Source organism: Heptranchias perlo, chromosome 42 (assembly GCF_035084215.1).
Source record: "Heptranchias perlo isolate sHepPer1 chromosome 42, sHepPer1.hap1, whole genome shotgun sequence".
Classification (NCBI taxonomy): Eukaryota; Metazoa; Chordata; class Chondrichthyes; order Hexanchiformes; family Hexanchidae; genus Heptranchias; species Heptranchias perlo.
In genome coordinates, this window is record NC_090366.1 from 15,010,749 (window position 1) to 15,028,469 (window position 17,721).

At 59.3% G+C, this 17,721-nt stretch overlaps 1 protein-coding gene across 1 annotated transcript in view; it reads left to right on the plus strand.

The window, feature by feature from the left end:
- Window positions 1–17,721, plus strand: part of LOC137306257 (IgGFc-binding protein-like) — a 52,324-nt gene that overhangs the window by 31,056 nt on the left and 3,547 nt on the right. Inside the window, 6 exon segments of the mRNA XM_067975411.1 lie at window positions 353–951; window positions 4,132–4,690; window positions 6,771–7,366; window positions 12,030–12,600; window positions 14,219–14,418; window positions 15,293–15,673. Of these exon segments, the coding sequence (XP_067831512.1) occupies window positions 353–951; window positions 4,132–4,690; window positions 6,771–7,366; window positions 12,030–12,600; window positions 14,219–14,418; window positions 15,293–15,673 (2,906 nt within the window).

The following is a 17,721-nucleotide window of genomic DNA, read 5'->3' on the forward strand; positions in this document are numbered from 1 at the left end:
CAGTGAGAGTCAGTGTGTGTGGGACCCGTACCCCAGTGAGAGTCGGTGTGTGTGGGACCCGTACCCCAGTGAGAGTCGGTGCCTTTTTGGGATTGATACAGGGCTGCAGGGAGAGAATGGGGCAGTGGGATTAGCTTGGGAATAGCGAAGGGTTGGCACAGACACGACGGGCCGAACGTCCTCCTCCTCCTGTGGTTCTGTATAAACGGCAGCTGTTACCATGAGGCCCATGTGTTGATTCTGCTTGAGTATTATTATTGGCTTGGTCCGTGATGGAGCAGGATCACTTGTCGCTCTCTGACTATCTCTCTGACTCAGCCTGAGACTCAGTCTGTCTCTGGTCTCTCCACAGCCTACGAGTGCCCTGAAAACAGCCACTACGAGGAATGTGGGAGTGCCTGTTCGCCGACCTGCGAGGACCCGTCCGCTCCGGCTCGCTGTACCCAGCCCTGCGTGGAGAGCTGCCGGTGCAATGCAGGCCACGTGTTGGTGGATGGAAAGTGCGTGCCGTCCAAAGCTTGCGGCTGCACCCACCTGGGTCTCTACTACAAGCCCAACGATAAGTTCTGGGCAGAGGGGAAGTGCCGCGTCCAGTGCGTCTGCGACCCTGCCTTGAAGATGGTGATTTGCAACGAGGCCCGTTGCAAAGCCGGCGAGCTGTGCGCCACGGTCGATGGCGTCCGAGGCTGCTTCCCGGCCAGCTACTCGACCTGCTCCGCCTCCGGGGACCCGCACTACACCACATTTGACGGGGTGAAGTTCGATTTCATGGGCACCTGCATCTACAAGCTGTCGGGCCTGTGTTCCAAAGACCCCGATCTCACCCCCTTCGAAGTCCGCGTGCAGAACAATCACCGAGGCAACAACGCGGTCTCCTACACCAAGGTGGTCACGACCGAGGTCTTTGGGGTCACCATCACTTTCAGTGTGGTCGAACCAGGCAGGATCATGGTAAGTGCCCAGACTTTGCTGCACAAATCCTCGGGACGAACGGGTATTTCATGGTCATTGTTTGAGATTCCCGATGTTCAACGTTTCTCGGAGGAGAGGGTTGAGTGGCTTTGATTGGGGGACAAAGAGAGAAATGAAGAGGCCAATCACAATCACCACAGGACTCAACCCCACCTACTCACCGTCTCCCCCAACCCCACCCTCTCCCCATCTCCCCACTCAACTCCACCTACTCACCCTCTCCCTCAACTCCACCTACTCACCGTCTCCCCCAACCCCACCGTCTCCCCATCTCCCCACTCAACCCCACCTACTCACCCTCTCCCTCAACTCCACCTACTCACCGTCTCCCCCAACCCCACCGTCTCCCCATCTCCCCACTCAACTCCACCTACTCACCCTCTCCCTCAACTCCACCGACTCACCCTCTCCCTCAACCCCACCTACTCACCCTCTCCCTCAACTCCACCTACTCACCGTCTCCCCCAACCCCACCGTCTCCCCATCTCCCCACTCAACTCCACCTACTCACCCTCTCCCTCAACTCCACCGACTCACCGTCTCCCCCAACCCCACCGTCTCCCCATCTCCCCACTCAACTCCATCTACTCACCCTCTCCCTCAACTCCACCTACTCACCCTCTCCCTCAACTCCACCTACTCACCGTCTCCCCCAACCCCACCGTCTCCCCATCTCCCCACTCAACTCCACCTACTCACCCTCTCCCTCAACTCCACCTACTCACCGTCTCCCCCAACCCCACCGTCTCCCCATCTCCCCACTCAACTCCACCTACTCACCCTCTCCCTCAACTCCACCGACTCACCGTCTCCCCGTCTCCCCATCTCCCCCAACCCCACCGTCTACCCATCTTCCCCAACCCCACCGACTCACCGTCTCCCCATCTCCCCCAACCCCACCTACTCACCGTCTCCCCGTCTCCCTCAACCCCACCGTCTCCCCATCTCCCCGTCTCCCACAACTCCACCGACTCACCCTCTCCCCATCTCCCTCAACTCCACCTACTCACCGTCTCTCCATCTCCCTCAACCCCACTGACTCACCGTCTCTCCATCTCCCTCAACCCCACCGACTCACCCTCTCCCCATCTCCCCCAACCCCACCTACTCACCCTCTCCCCATCTCCCCCAACCCCACCTACTCACACTCTCCCCGTCTCCCCCAATCCCACCGACTCACCGTCTCTCCATCTCCCTCAACCCCACCGACTCACCCTCTCCCCATCTCCCCCAACCCCACCTACTCACCCTCTCCCCATCTCCCCCAACCCCACCTACTCACACTCTCCCCGTCTCCCCCAATCCCACCGACTCACCGTCTCCCCATCTCCCACAACCCCACCTACTCACCCTCTCCCCGTCTCCCTCAACCCCACCTACTCACCCTCTCCCCGTCTCCCTCAACCCCACCGTCTCCCCATCTCCCACAACCCCACCTACTCACCCTCTCCCCGTCTCCCTCAACCCCACCGTCTCCCCATCTCCCCCAACCCCACCGACTCACCGACTCACCGTCTCCCCCAACCCCACCGACTCACCGACTCACCGTCTCCCCCAACCCCACCGACTCACCGACTCACCGTCTCCCCCAACCCCACCTACTCACCGTCTCCCCGTATCCCTCAACCCCACCGTCTCCCCATCTCCCCCAACTCCACCTACTCACCGTCTCCCCATCTCCCTCAACCCCACCGACTCACCCTAACCCTAACCCTAACCCTAACCCTCCCTCAACCCCACCTACTCCCCGTCTCCCTCAACCCCACCTACTCACCGTCTCCCCATCTCCCTCAACTCCACCTACTCACCCTCTCCCCATCTCCCTCAACTCCACCTACTCACCGTCTCTCCATCTCCCTCAACCCCACCGTCTCCCCATCTCCCTCAACCCCACCTACTCCCCGTCTCCCTCAACCCCACCTACTCACCCTCTCCCCATCTCCCCCAACTCCACCTACTCACCGTCTCTCCATCTCCCTCAACCCCACCGTCTCCCCATCTCCCCCAACCCCACCTACTCACCTTCTCCCCATCTCCCTCAACCCCACCATCTCCCTCAATCCCACCTACTCACCATCTCCCCATCTCCCTCAATCCCACCTACTCACCATCTCCCCATCTCCCTCAACCCCACCTACTCACCTTCTCCTCATCTCCCTCAACCCCACCGACTCACCTTCTCACCATACCCCTCAACTCCACCGAGTCACCCTCTCCCCATGTCCCTCAACCCCACCTACTCACCTTCTCCCCATCTCCCCCAACCCCACCTACTCACCCTCTCCCTATGTCCCTCAACCCCATCTACTCACCTTCTCCCCATCTCCCTCAACCCCACCTACTCACCTTCTCCCCATCTCCCTCAATCCCACCAACTCACCTTCTCGCCATATCCCTCAATCTCACCTAACCACCTTCTCACCAACTCCCTCAATCCCACCACCCACCTTCCACACTCCCGGTGCCACTACTGAGGGAGCGCCGCACTGTCGGAGGGTCAGTACTGAGGGAGCGCCGCACTGTCGGAGGGTCAGTACTGAGGGAGCGCTGCACTGTCGGAGGGTCAGTACCGAGGGAGCGCCGCACTGTCGGAGGGTCAGTACTGAGGGAGCGCCGCACTGTCGGAGGGTCAGTACTGAGGGAGCGCCGCACTGTCGGAGGGTCAGTACTGAGGGAGCGCCGCACTATCGGAGGGTCAGTACTGAGGGAGCGCCGCACTGTCGGAGGGTCAGTACTGAGGGAGTGCTGCACTGTCGGAGGGTCAGTACTGAGGGAGCGCCGCACTGTCGGAGGGTCAGTACTGAGGGAGCGCCGCACTGTCGGAGGGGCCGTCTTTCGGATGAGACGTTAAACCGAGGCCCCGTCTGCCCCTCTCGGGTGGATGTAAAAGATCCCACCCCACTATTTTGAAGAAGAGCAGGGGGGAGTTCTCCCCGGTGTCCTGGGGCCGATATTTATCCCTCAACCAACATCACTAAAAAAACTGGCCATTATCACATTGCTGTTTGTGGGATCTTGCTGTGCGTAAATTGGCTGCCGCATTTCCTACATTACAACAGTGACCACACTTCAAAGAGTGCTTCATTGGCTGTGAGATGTTTCAGGACATCCTGAGGTGGTGAAAGGCACGATAGAAACGGGAGTTCATTCTTTTTTCAGGTGAACGGATTCTTCGTCGCTCTCCCGTATTACTTCGAAACCGACCGGATCTCCGTCTACAAAAGCGGCTGGGCGGCTGTGCTCCAGACAGACTTCGGCCTCAAGGTGACCTTTGACTGGCAGAGTTACGTCACCGTCACGCTGCCCGGCACCTACTCGGGCGCGGTCTGCGGCCTCTGCGGCAACTACGACGGGAGCGGCAAGGACGAGCTGCGCCTGCCCGACGGACGGGTCGCCAAGGACGTAGACGCTTTCGGAGACGGCTGGAAGGTGGCGAGCGGCCCAGGCTGCGTCTCGGGCTGCGTCGGGCCGTGCCCCGTGTGCGACGGGAGCAAGTACGGCCGAGACGCCTTCTGCGGCAAGATCCGGAGCAAGACGGGGCCCTTCAGGGACTGCCACAAGGCCGTTGACCCAGCCCTCTTTTTCAACGATTGCCTTTACGACCTGTGCCAATACCAGGGGCGACAGAAGCCCCTCTGCGATGTCCTCAGCGCCTACACGGCTGCCTGCCAGGAGGCCGGGGTGAAGGTCTACGAGTGGAGGAGCAAGGAATTTTGCAGTAAGTGGAATCTGCGGAGTCGCTGGGAGCGCGTCGAAGGGGTTTCAATGGGTGGAAGAGTCTCAGCGTTACTTAGAATTACATGGAGTGTACAGCACGGAAACAGGCCGTTCGGCTCATCTGGTCTATCCCGGTGTTTATGCTCCACACGAGCCTCCTCCCTCCCTACTTCATCTCACCCTATCACCATATCCTTCTATTCCTTTCTCCCTCATGTGTTTATCCAGCTTCCCCTTAAACCCATCTACACTATTCACCTCAACCACTCCTTGTGGGAGCGAGTTCCACATTCTCACCACTCTCTGGGGAAAGAAGTTTCTCCTGAATTGCCCATTGGATTTATTAGTGACTATCTTATATTTATGGCCCCCTAGTTCTGGTCACCTCCTCTAGGTCTACCCCATCGAACACTTTCATAATTTTAAAGACCTCTATCAGGTCACCCCTCAGCCTTCTCTTTTCCAGAGGAAAGAGCCCCAGGCCTGTTCAGTCTTTGTTGACATCAGGAGCATCACTGCCGAGAAGGACAAGGATAGCAGGTGCATGGGAACACCATCTCCTGCACGTTCCCCTCCCAGACACACACCATCCCGACTTGGCCAATTCTGGCCTCTTGCCCATCCCCCCGATTCCCATCGCTCCACCATTGGTGGCCGTGCCTTCAGCTGCCTGGGCCCTAAGCTCTGGAATTCCCTCCCTAAACCTCTCCGACTCTCTCTCCTCCTTTAAGACGCTCCTTAAAACCTACCTCTTTGACCCAGCTTTTGGTCACCTGTCCTAATATCTCCTTATGTGGCTCGGTGTTAAATTTTGTTTGATAATCGCTCCTGTGAAGCCCCTCGGGACGTTTTACTACGTTAAAGGCGCTATATAAATGCAAGGTGTTGTTGTCATAACCGTTGTTGGGTTGAAATCCTGCAACTCCCCACGACAGCATTGAGAGAGCACCTTCACCATCGAGCGTCCATCGGCTGGAACCCGGGGGTGGGGTGCTGGGAGGTGGGAGGTCATGTGATGAAACCGTACGTCCAACCCCACCTGCAGGCACTCATTCAGTGGGTCTCTCTCCCTCTCTCTCCCCCTCTGAGTCAGAAGGTCGTGGGTTCGAGCCCCCACTCCAGAGACTTGAGCCCCATAATCCAGGCCGATACTCCCAGTGCCAGTACTGAGGGAGCGCCGCACTGTCGGAGGGTCAGTACTGAGGGAGCGCCGCACTGTGGGAGGGTCAGTACTGAGGGAGCGCCGCACTGTCGGAGGGTCAGTACTGAGGGAGCGCCGCACTGTCGGAGGGTCAGTACTGAGGGAGCGCCGCACTGTCGGAGGGTCAGTACTGAGGGAGCGCCGCACTGTCGGAGGGTCAGTACTGAGGGAGCGCCGCACTGTCGGAGGGTCAGTACTGAGGGAGCGCCGCACTGTCGGAGGGTCGGTACTGAGGGAGCGCCGCACTGTCAGAGGGTCAGTACTGAGGGAGCGCCGCACTGTCGGAGGGTCAGTACTGAGGGAGCGCCGCACTGTCGGAGGGTCAGTACTGAGGGAGCGCCGCACTGTCGGAGGGTCGGTACTGAGGGAGCGCCGCACTGTCGGAGGGTCGGTACTGAGGGAGCGCCGCACTGTCGGAGGGTCGGTACTGAGGGAGCGCCGCACTGTCGGAGGGTCGGTACTGAGGGAGCGCCGCACTGTCGGAGGGTCGGTACTGAGGGAGCGCCGCACTGTCGGAGGGTCAGTACTGAGGGAACGCCGCACTGTCGGAGGGTCGGTACTGAGGGAGCGCCGCACTGTCGGAGGGTCGGTACTGGTTGCGAGTTTAAAGAAAGATGGCACCTGCGACAGTGCGGCGCTCCCTCAGCACTGACCCTGGGAGTGTCGGCCTAGATTTTGTGCTCAAGTCTCTGGAGTGGGGTCTCGAACCCAGGACCCTCTGAGGCGAGAGAGGGAGAGGGAGAGAGACTGCAACCCACAAGGAAGTTCCTTCTCTCCGTTGAGCTGTTTTTTTTTCTCTGCCTCATTCTGTCGGTTCTCTGAGCTCCCTGTCTTGTGTTCCCCCCCCACCGCCCCCCCGCCCCCCGCTCCCCCTCTGCAGGTCCCTCTTGTCCAGTCAACACCCACTACGAGCTGTGTGGATCGGGCTGCCCGGCAACCTGCTACAGCCTGACCTCCCCGGAGGGCTGTCGGGCCCCGTGCAAGGAGAGCTGCGAGTGCGACAATGGCTCCATCCTGAGCGGGGACCAGTGCCTCCCCCTGTCCGAGTGCGGCTGCGTTTACAAGGGCGGTTACCGCAAGAAGGGAGAGGTCTTCTACCCGAGCGGCCTTTGCAAGGAGAAGTGTACCTGTGAGGGGGGCGGAGAGGTGCAATGTCTCCAGTCCGCCTGCGGGGCCAATCAGGTGTGCAAAGTTGCCGGTGGGGTCCAGGGCTGCCACCCTGCCAGTTACGGCAAGTGCGTAGCCTCCGGTGACCCCCACTACATCTCCTTCGACGGGCGAACCTTTGACTTCCAGGGCACGTGCACCTACACGCTGGCCAAGGTGGTGCTGCCGACGGCCGACCTGGTCGATTTCAACGTCCAAGTGGAGAACGAGAAGTGGGGCAATGGGAAGGTGGCGGTGACCAGGCTGGTGGTGGTGGAGATTTACGCACACCGATTCTCGATGGAGCAAGGGGTGAAGTGGAAGGTCAAGGTGAGTCTGTTGGACCGGTGGGGTGGGGTGGGCTCCTGGGGTTATCATTGTTTTCAGATCTTCACGCTCTTCCCTTGGAGAATGGGGTGAAGTAGGGGAGGGAATGGCCCGAATCATCTCTGTACCGGCCGATGGTGGGGGGTTTTGTGGGCCCCCATAACCAGGACGATGGTGGGTGGGGGTCACTCACACCCGCCGGACATCAGACTCCCGCTGGACGTCAACCCGGAATTCAGAGCCGGAGCTCCGGTCTCCACTCCCCGGGACTGTCTGGAGCTCCGGTCTCCGCTCCCCGGGACTGTCTGGAGCTCCGGTCTGCACTCCCCGGGACTGTCTGGAGCTCCGGTCTCCACTCCCCGGGACTGTCTGGAGCTCCGGTCCCCGGGACTGTCTGGAGCTCCGGTCTCCACTCCCTGGGACTGTCTGGAGCTCCGGTCTCCGCTCCCCGGGACTGTCTGGAGCTCCGGTCTCTGCTCCTCGGGACTGTCTGGAACTACGGTCTCCACTCCCCGGGACTGTCTGGAGCTCCGGTCTCCGCTCCCCGGGACTGTCTGGAGCTCCGGTCTCCGCTCCCCGAGACTGTCTGGAGCTCCAGTCCCCGGGACTGTCTGGAACTTCAGTCTCCACTCCCCGGGACTGTCTGGAACTCCACTCCCCAGGACTGTCTGGGGCTCCGGTCTCCGCTCCCCAGGACTGTCTGGAGCTCCACTCCCCGGGACTGTCTGGAACTCCACTCCCCAGGACTGTCTGGGGCTCCGGTCTCCACTCCCCAGGACTGTCTGGGGCTCTGGTCTCGGCTCCCCGGGACTGTGTGGGGCTCCGGTCCCCGGGACTGTCTGGAATTCCGGTCTCTGCTCCCCGGGACTGTCTGGAGCTCCGGTCTGCACTCCCCGGGACTGTCTGGAACTCCGGTCTCCACTCCCTGAAACTGTCTGGAGCTCCGGTCTCCGCTCCCCGGGACTGTCTGGAGCTCCGGTCTCCACTCCCTGAAACTGTCTGGAGCTCCGGTCTCCACTCCCCGGGACTGTCTGGAACTCCGGTCTCCACTCCCTGAAACTGTCTGGAGCTCCGGTCTCTGCTCCCCGGGACTGTCTGGAGCTCCGGTCTCCACTCCCCGAGACTGTCTGGAACTGCGATCTCCACTCCCCGGGACTGTCTGGAACTCCAGTCTCCACTCCCCGAGACTGTCTGGAGCTCCGGTCTCTGCTCCCCGGGACTGTCTGGAGCTCCGGTCTCTGCTCCCCGGGACTGTCTGGAGCTCCGGTCTCCGCTCCCCGGGACTGTCTGGAGCTCCGGTCTCCACTCCCCGAGACTGTCTGGAACTGCGATCTCCACTCCCCGGGACTGTCTGGAACTCCAGTCTCCACTCCCCGAGACTGTCTGGAGCTCCGGTCCCCGGGACTGTCTGGAACTCCGGTCTCCACTCCCCGAGACTGTCTGGAGCTCCGGTCCCTGGGACTGTCTGGAACTGCGATCTCCACTCCCCGGGACTGTCTGGAGCTCCGGTCTCCACTCCCCGGGACTGTCTGGAGCTCCGGTCTCTGCTCCCCGGGACTGTCTGGAGCTCCGGTCTCCACTCCCCGGGACTGTCTGGAGCTCCAGTCTCCACTCCCCGGGACTGTCTGGAGCTCCGGTCTCCACTCCCTGGGACTGTCTGGAGCTCCGGTCTCCGCTCCCCGGGACTGTCTGGAGCTCCGGTCTGCACTCCCCGGGACTGTCTGGAGCTCCGGTCTCCACTCCCCGGGACTGTCTGGAGCTCCGGTCCCCGGGACTGTCTGGAGCTCCGGTCTCCACTCCCTGGGACTGTCTGGAGCTCCGGTCTCCGCTCCCCGGGACTGTCTGGAGCTCCGGTCTCTGCTCCCCGGGACTGTCTGGAACTGCGATCTCCACTCCCCGGGACTGTCTGGAGCCCCGGTCTCCGCTCCCCGGGACTGTCTGGAGCTCCGGTCTCCGCTCCCCGGGACTGTCTGGAACTACGGTCTCCACTCCCCGGGACTGTCTGGAGCTCCGGTCTCCGCTCCCCGGGACTGTCTGGAGCTCCGGTCTCCGCTCCCCGGGACTGTCTGGAGCTCCGGTCTCTGCTCCCCGGGACTGTCTGGAACTACGGTCTCCGCTCCCCGGGACTGTCTGGAGCTCCGGTCTCCGCTCCCCGGGACTGTCTGGAGCTCCGGTCTCCGCTCCCCGGGACTGTCTGGAGCTCCGGTCTCTGCTCCCCGGGACTGTCTGGAGCTCCGGTCTCTGCTCCCCGAGACTGTCTGGAGCTCCGGTCTCCGCTCCCCGGGACTGACTGGAGCTCCGGTCTCCACTCCCCGGGACTGTCTGGAGCTCCGGTCCCCGGGACTGTCTGGAGCTCCGGTCCCCGGGACTGTCTGGAGCTCCGGTCTCCACTCCCCGAGACTGTCTGGAGCTCCGGCCCCCGGGACTGTCTGGAGTGGTGTTCAAACCCTGAACCTCTGCCTCAGAGGTGGGAATGCTCCCACTGAGCCTAAGGCTGGCTCCAGCTGAGTTTATGTACTCTGTCTGATACTCTGTGTGTGTTGGGAATTCCACTGTATTTCTGTGCGAGGCAGCGCGGAGCTTGTATCCTGTCATTTGTCATTTGTCAACCAATCCAATGTGACCAATGCCCCCGGTGCAGGAGTGGGCAGTGTTGCCTCGACTCATAAAACTGTAATGTCACAAATAGATCCAGCCTTTCAGTGCAGACATTGTGCTGGAAACAATCTCGATCTCGACCGAAGGCACCGATGTGTGTTGCTGCTAACAGGCCGGTGTTAATGAGGTAGAGAGTGAGCAGCCGCAGCCCACTGCGAGTGGCAGGGAGACAGCCCAACACTGACCCTGATAGTCTTGTGACACAAGTTATACTCGGAGATCAGACATCTATCTCCCCCTCCCCAGCCCAGGGTAAAGAGATCAATTGTAACTCCCCAATCACTGCCCCCTTGCTGACGTCAATTAACTCAACACTGCTCCGTGTCTCTCGGTCCCACACCGGGCGGTGATCTCCCGCTCCGTGTCTCCCGGTCCCACACCGGGCGGTGATCTCCCGCTCCGTGTCTCTCGGTCCCACACCGGGCGGTGATCTCCCGCTCCGTGTCTCCCGGTCCCACACCGGGCGGTGATCTCCCGCTCCGTGTCTCCCGGTCCCACACCGGGCGGTGATCTCCCGCTCCGTGTCTCCCGGTCCCACACCGGGCGGTGATCTCCCGCTCCGTGTCTCTCGGTCCCACACCGGGCGGTGATCTCCCGCTCCGTGTCTCCCGGTCCCACACCGGGCGGTGATCTCCCGCTCCGTGTCTCTCGGTCCCACACCGGGCGGTGATCTCCCGCTCCGTGTCTCCCGGTCCCACACCGGGCGGTGATCTCCCGCTCCGTGTCTCCCGGTCCCACACCGGGCGGTGATCTCCCGCTCCGTGTCTCTCGGTCCCACACCGGGCGGTGATCTCCCGCTCCGTGTCTCCCGGTCCCACACCGGGCGGTGATCTCCCGCTCCGTGTCCCACAGTCCCACACCGGGCGGTGATCTCCCGCTCCGTGTCTCCCGGTCCCACACCGGGCGGTGATCTCCCGCTCCGTGTCTCAGTCCCACACCGGGCGGTGATCTCCCGCTCCGTGTCTCCCGGTCCCACACCGGGCGGTGATCTCCCGCTCCGTGTCTCCCGGTCCCACACCGGGCGGTGATCTCCCGCTCCGTGTCTCTCGGTCCCACACCGGGCGGTGATCTCCCGCTCCGTGTCTCTCGGTCCCACACCGGGCGGTGATCTCCCGCTCCGTGTCCCACAGTCCCACACCGGGCGGTGATCTCCCGCTCCGTGTCTCTCGGTCCCACACCGGGCGGTGATCTCCCGCTCCGTGTCTCTCGGCCCCACACCGGGCGGTGATCTCCCGCTCCGTGTCTCTCGGTCCCACACCGGGCGGTGATCTCCCGCTCCGTGTCTCCCAGTCCCACACCGGGCGGTGATCTCCTGCTCCGTGTCCCACAGTCCCACACCGGGCGGTGATCTCCCGCTCCGTGTCTCTCGGTCCCACACCGGGCGGTGATCTCCCGCTCCGTGTCTCCCGGTCCCACACCGGGCGGTGATCTCCCGCTCCGTGTCCCACAGTCCCACACCGGGCGGTGATCTCCCGCTCCGTGTCTCCCGGTCCCACACCGGGCGGTGATCTCCCGCTCCGTGTCTCAGTCCCACACCGGGCGGTGATCTCCCGCTCCGTGTCTCCCGGTCCCACACCGGGCGGTGATCTCCCGCTCCGTGTCTCCCGGTCCCACACCGGGCGGTGATCTCCCGCTCCGTGTCTCTCGGTCCCACACCGGGCGGTGATCTCCCGCTCCGTGTCTCCCAGTCCCACACCGGGCGGTGATCTCCTGCTCCGTGTCCCACAGTCCCACACCGGGCGGTGATCTCCCGCTCCGTGTCTCTCGGTCCCACACCGGGCGGTGATCTCCCGCTCCGTGTCTCTCGGTCCCACACCGGGCGGTGATCTCCCGCTCCGTGTCCCACAGTCCCACACCGGGCGGTGATCAATCATCTCTCATTCAGCGGGTGGACACCATCTTGGTTGATGCTGAATTATCTGACTTGATATTTGCTTATTTAACTCGCAATAAGGAGGGGGTTCTGACCCTCGGGTATCTTGTTAATTTGCTTCCCTTTCTTTGCTAGGTTGACGGAGAATTCTTTCACCTGCCCTTCCAATTACGCTGTAAGAGAGTAAAAGTGACCCAGGAAGGGAACAAAATTGTTCTGAAGACAGCGTCTGGTCTGCAGGTGATGTACGACACGGTGTATTATGTGGCAGTGGAGGTCCCCAGCACTTACAGGGGTAAATTGGGAGGGCTGTGCGGAAACTACAACGGGGAAAAGACGGATGAGTTCACCCTCCCCAACGGGAAGAAGGTGACTGACGCGACTGAGTTTGGGTCGAGCTGGAAGGTGTTTGTTCGAGGAGCCCAGTGCAACGACAGCTGTGGAGACAAGTGCCCCAAGTGCGACACCAACAAGAGATCCTTGTACAGCAGAGATAACATGTGCGGTTTCATCAAGGCAGCCAAAGGACCATTCGCTGAGTGTTATAAGGTGGTCAGCCCTGACCGTTTCTTTGACAATTGTTTGTACGACTTGTGCCAGGCCGTTGGCCGGACTGAGGAGCTCTGTCTCAGCCTCCAAGCCTACGCCACTGCCTGTCAAGCTGCTGGTGTTCAGATCCAGTCCTGGAGAGGCAAAGACTTCTGTCGTAAGTATGAGATCCCTCGGGGTGGGGAGAGGGAGAAGCCTGCTGGTGAAATATTTCCTTTTATCTTCGAGACGTAGTCCCCCCGCAAACCGTTTATCAGTCCAGCGTGACTCGTAGCCCTTCCACTGTGAGCTGAGCTGAGCGAGCTCTCATCGCCCCTCCTCAAGGGCGTGGGGTCCAGGGGCAGCCTCGACTCTGAGCCCTAGAGGGGGAACGAGCAAATTATTCCAGTCTTCTCCTTGCCAGACCCAGAGCAGGAGAGACTGGACAGCGGTCAGCAATGGGAGGAACTGGCTAATTCTTACTATCTCCATCCTCCCCCCCCCCCTCCCCCACTCCTTCCCCAACTCGAAGGGGCGGGGGGACTTAGGCGAGCTGTGGAGCCCAATCATTTCCCAGGCTCAACTCAGCGACCTCGACACATACTGGCCATGTGGTGCTGGGCCAAAGCTGACCAGGGACAGGCAGCAAATGGGCCGACATGTTGTTCAAAGTCTTCATACAGAGTCAACGTTCACTCCATAGCAACAAAGAGAGGCTATCGGGCCCAACAGTAGATCTTTTTAACTGATGAACCCCACCTTCTCCCCATCTCCCTCAATCGCACCTACCCACCTTCTCCCCATCTCCCTCAATCCCACCTACCCACCTTCTCCCCATCTCCCTCAATCCCACCTACCCACCTTCTCCCCATCTCCCTCAATCCCACCTCCCCACCTTCTCCCCATATCCCTCAATCCCACCTACCCACCTTCTCCCCATCTCCCTCAATCCCACCAACCCACCTTCTCCCCACCTACCCACCGTCTCCCCATATCCCTCGACCCCACCTACCCACCATCTCCCCATCTCCCTCAATCCCACCTACCCACCTTCTCCCCATCTCCCTCAATCCCACCTTCTCCCCATCTCCCTCAATCCAACCAACCCACCTTCTCCCCATATCCCTCAACCCCACCTACCCACCGTCTCCCCATATCCCTCAATCCCACCTACCCACCTTCTCCCCATCTCCCTCAATCCCACCTACCCACCTTCTCCCCATCTCCCTCAATCCAACCAACCCACCGTCTCCCCATATCCCTCAATCCCACCTACCCACCTTCTCCCCATCTCCCTCAATCCAACCAACCCACCTTCTCCCCATATCCCTCAACCCCACCTACCCATCGTCTCCCCATATCCCTCGATCCCACCTACCCACCTTCTCCCCACATCCCTCAATCCCACCTACCCACCGTCTCCCCATATCCCTCAATCCCACCTACCCATCTTCTCCCCATCTCCCTCAATCCCACCTACCCACCATCTCCCCATCTCCCTCAATCCCCCCTCAATTGAGAAACAGATCTAATTTACACTGTCCTCTTCGCTGCCATTTCCTGGAGGTTTATTTCAGAACCTGATCTCCGACCTCCCTCCCTACTGCCAACTCCCTTCATTTTAAACTCGTGTCACTTGGGATTCGAGCCCTTCACGACGAGGAACAATTCCCTTCCATCGATTTTCTCCCCGAGTTCCCTTCAGCGTCGTCAAAACTCTGCTTATCCTGAGTAACCTTGCCTTGTCTCTGTTCTGGCTTTGTAACGATATCCTCCTTTTTTGCCGGGGGGGGCAGCTCTCTCCTGCCCGGCCCACAGCCACTACGAGCTCTGTACCGATACCTGCGAGTCCACCTGTGCTGAAATCATCGATCCCGTGTCCTGCGACACCACGTGCTCCGAGGGCTGCCAGTGTGATGCTGGGTTCGTCTTCAGTGGCGACAAGTGCATTCCCATAGACACCTGCGGCTGCATCTATCAGGAGAGATACTTCCAGGTACCAGTCTACATCTTTATTATTGGGAATCCCAAAAGACCAAAGCCCAGAGTGTAGGGCACCAGGGGAGCAACTGTGTAGAGGGAGCTTTACTCTGCATCTAACCCTGTACCTGCCCTGGGAGTGTTTGATGGGACAGTGAAGAGGGAGCTTTACTCTGTATCTAACCCGTGCTGTACCTGCCCTGGGAGTGTTTGATGGGACAGTGTAGAGGGAGCTTTACTCTGTATCTAACCCTGTAACTGCCCTGGGAGTGTTTGATGGGACAGTGTAGAGGGAGCTTTACTCTGTATCTAACCCTATACCTGCCCTGGGAGTGTTTGATGGGACAGTGTAGAGGGAGCTTTACTCTGTATCTAACCCTGTACCTGCCCTGGGAGTGTTTGATGGGACAGTGTAGAGGGAGCTTTACTCTGTATCTAACCCTGTACCTGCCCTGGGAGTGTTTGATGGGACAGTGTAGAGGGAGCTTTACTCTGTATCTAACCCTGTACCTGCCCTGGGAGTGTTTGATGGGACAGCGTAGAGGGAGCTTTACTCTGTATCTAACCCTGTACCTGCCCTGGGAGTGTTTGATGGGACAGTGTAGAGGGAGCTTTACTCTGTATCTAACCCTGTACCTGCCCTGGGAGTGTTTGACGGGACAGTGTAGAGGGAGCTTCACTCTGGTATCATCCTTATGAATCTTTTTTGTACCTTCTCCAGTGCCTCTATATCCTTTCTGTAATATGGAGACCAGACCTGTGCTCAGTGCTCCAAGTGTGGTCCGAATGTTTCTGTGCTGTACATTCGATCTGATTCGATGTAATCTTACAGGCGTGTTACCTGATGTTGGGTTTGCTGTATTTAATTGCGTTGTACTTTTGTTTTTCAGGCCGGTGAGAGCATCTTCAGGTCGGACTGCGGGGAGAATTGCACATGCTACGCCACAGGTGCCGTGCTGTGCGAGAAGTCCAAGTGCCCGGCCCCCGAGGTCTGCCAGCTTCGGGACGGGGTGCGCGGCTGCTACAGGAAGGAGGCGGCCTGTTCGGTCAGGGACGGCCGGGAGCTGAGCACCTTCGACGGTTCGGCCGGCCGGGTCCAGAAGGCGGGAGCTTACGAGCTGGCCTCGGTTTGCAACGCCAGCTCGGTGTCCTGGTTCAGGCTGCTGGTGGACTTCAGGCCCTGCGGCGGGAAGGGGAAGCTGGGGGCAGCGGCCGTCTACGCCTACTTCGAAGGTGCCTTCATCATCGTGACGGAGGAGGCGAGCATCTGGGTAAGACCAAGACCCTGAGACACCGCGGCGGGCACCGGCTCGCATTCTTCTGCGGTGCATATCTCCGTTAATATTTTTTCCAAGCAAGGAGCCAGTGTTTGCAAGAATAGTTCCATCCAGCAGAGAACGTAGAGAGTGACAGGGGCAGTGCCCCCTGCAGAGAGTGACCCTGGCAGAGAAGGCAGAGAGTCACCCTTGGTTGACGCCATGGCGCCCAGACAGCTGGTCCCTACCGATTGCCCCGTGCAGTTTGTTGGGTGATGGGATGAGCTGACCGTTGGCAGGATTGGTACCCGCTGCAGGGCATCTACCAACAGGGCCCGGGGAATCCTGCGGAAAGGTTGAGGGGGCACAACTTTCACACTAGTACATCTCATTGCTGAATTCCCATGTGGTCCTGGGGGACGAATTTATCAAATCAGAGTCTGTGTGTTTGAGCCCAGGAGGCTCATAAACATTCTGATCTTTTTCTCTCTCTAACCCGTGGGCACTGAGGACCATTGTACCGCAGACACCCATCCTGGGCGACATCAGCAAGCTCGGATCGGGCATGGGACCTGGGCCCTTCCCGCTCCGTGTCTCTCGGTCCCACACCGGGCGGTGATCTCCCGCTCCGTGTCTCTCGGTCCCACACCGGGCGGTGATCTCCCGCTCCGTGTCTCTCGGTCCCACACCGGACGGTGATCTCCCGCTCCGTGTCTCCCGGTCCCACACCGGGCGGTGATCTCCCGCTCCGTGTCTCTCGGTCCCACACCGGGCGGTGATCTCCCGCTCCGTGTCTCTCGGTCCCACACCGGGCGGTGATCTCCCGCTCCGTGTCTCTCGGTCCCACACCGGGCGGTGATCTCCCGCTCCGTGTCTCTCGGTCCCACACCGGGCGGTGATCTCCCGCTCCGTGTCTCCCGGTCCCACACCGGGCGGTGATCTCCCGCTCCGTGTCTCTCGGTCCCACACCGGGCGGTGATCTCCCGCTCCGTGTCTCTCGGTCCCACACCGGGCGGTGATCTCCCGCTCCGTGTCTCTCGGTCCCACACCGGGCGGTGATCTCCCGCTCCGTGTCTCTCGGTCCCACACCGGGCAGTGATCTCCCGCTCCGTGTCTCTCGGTCCCACACCGGGCGGTGATCTCCCGCTCCGTGTCTCTCGGTCCCACACCAGGCGGTGATCTCCCGCTCCGTGTCTCCCGGTCCCACACCGGGCGGTGATCTCCCGCTCCGTGTCTCTCGGTCCCACACTGGGTGGGCACATGCATTTAGACTATGGAAGACTCCCCATGATTAAAGCAGAAAGCTGGATTCCAAACTAACTGTGAGGTTAATGATTAATTAATTGATTAATTGATGATGGATTAATTTGATCAATGATTGATTAATTGATGATGGATTGATTGATGATTGATTTGATCGATGATGGATTGATTTGATGATGGATTGATTGATGATTGATTTGATCGATGATGGATTGATTGATGAAGATTTGATTGATTTGATCGATGATTGATTGATGATTGATTTGATTGATGGATTGATTAATGATTAATTTGATCGATGATGGATTGATGGATTGATTTGATGAGGGATGGATTGATGATTGATTTGATCGATGATGGATTGATTGATGAAGAATTGATTGATTTGATCGATGATTGATAATTGATTTGATTGATGATGGATTGATTGATGAAGAATTGATTGATTTGATCGATGACGGATTGATTGATTTGATCAATGATGGATGGATTGATTTGATCGATGATGGATTGATTGATGATTGATTTGCTCGATGATTGATTGATTAATTTGATGATGGATTGATTGATTGATTTGATCAATGATGGATTGGTTGATTGATTTGATCGATGATTGATTGATTTGATCGATGATTGATGGATTGATGATTGATTTGATGATGGATTGATTGATAATTGATTTGATCGATGACGGATTGATTGATGATTGATTTGATGATGGATTGATTGATTTGATGAATGATGGATTGATTGATAATTGATTTGATCGATGATGGATTGATTAATGATTGATTTGATGA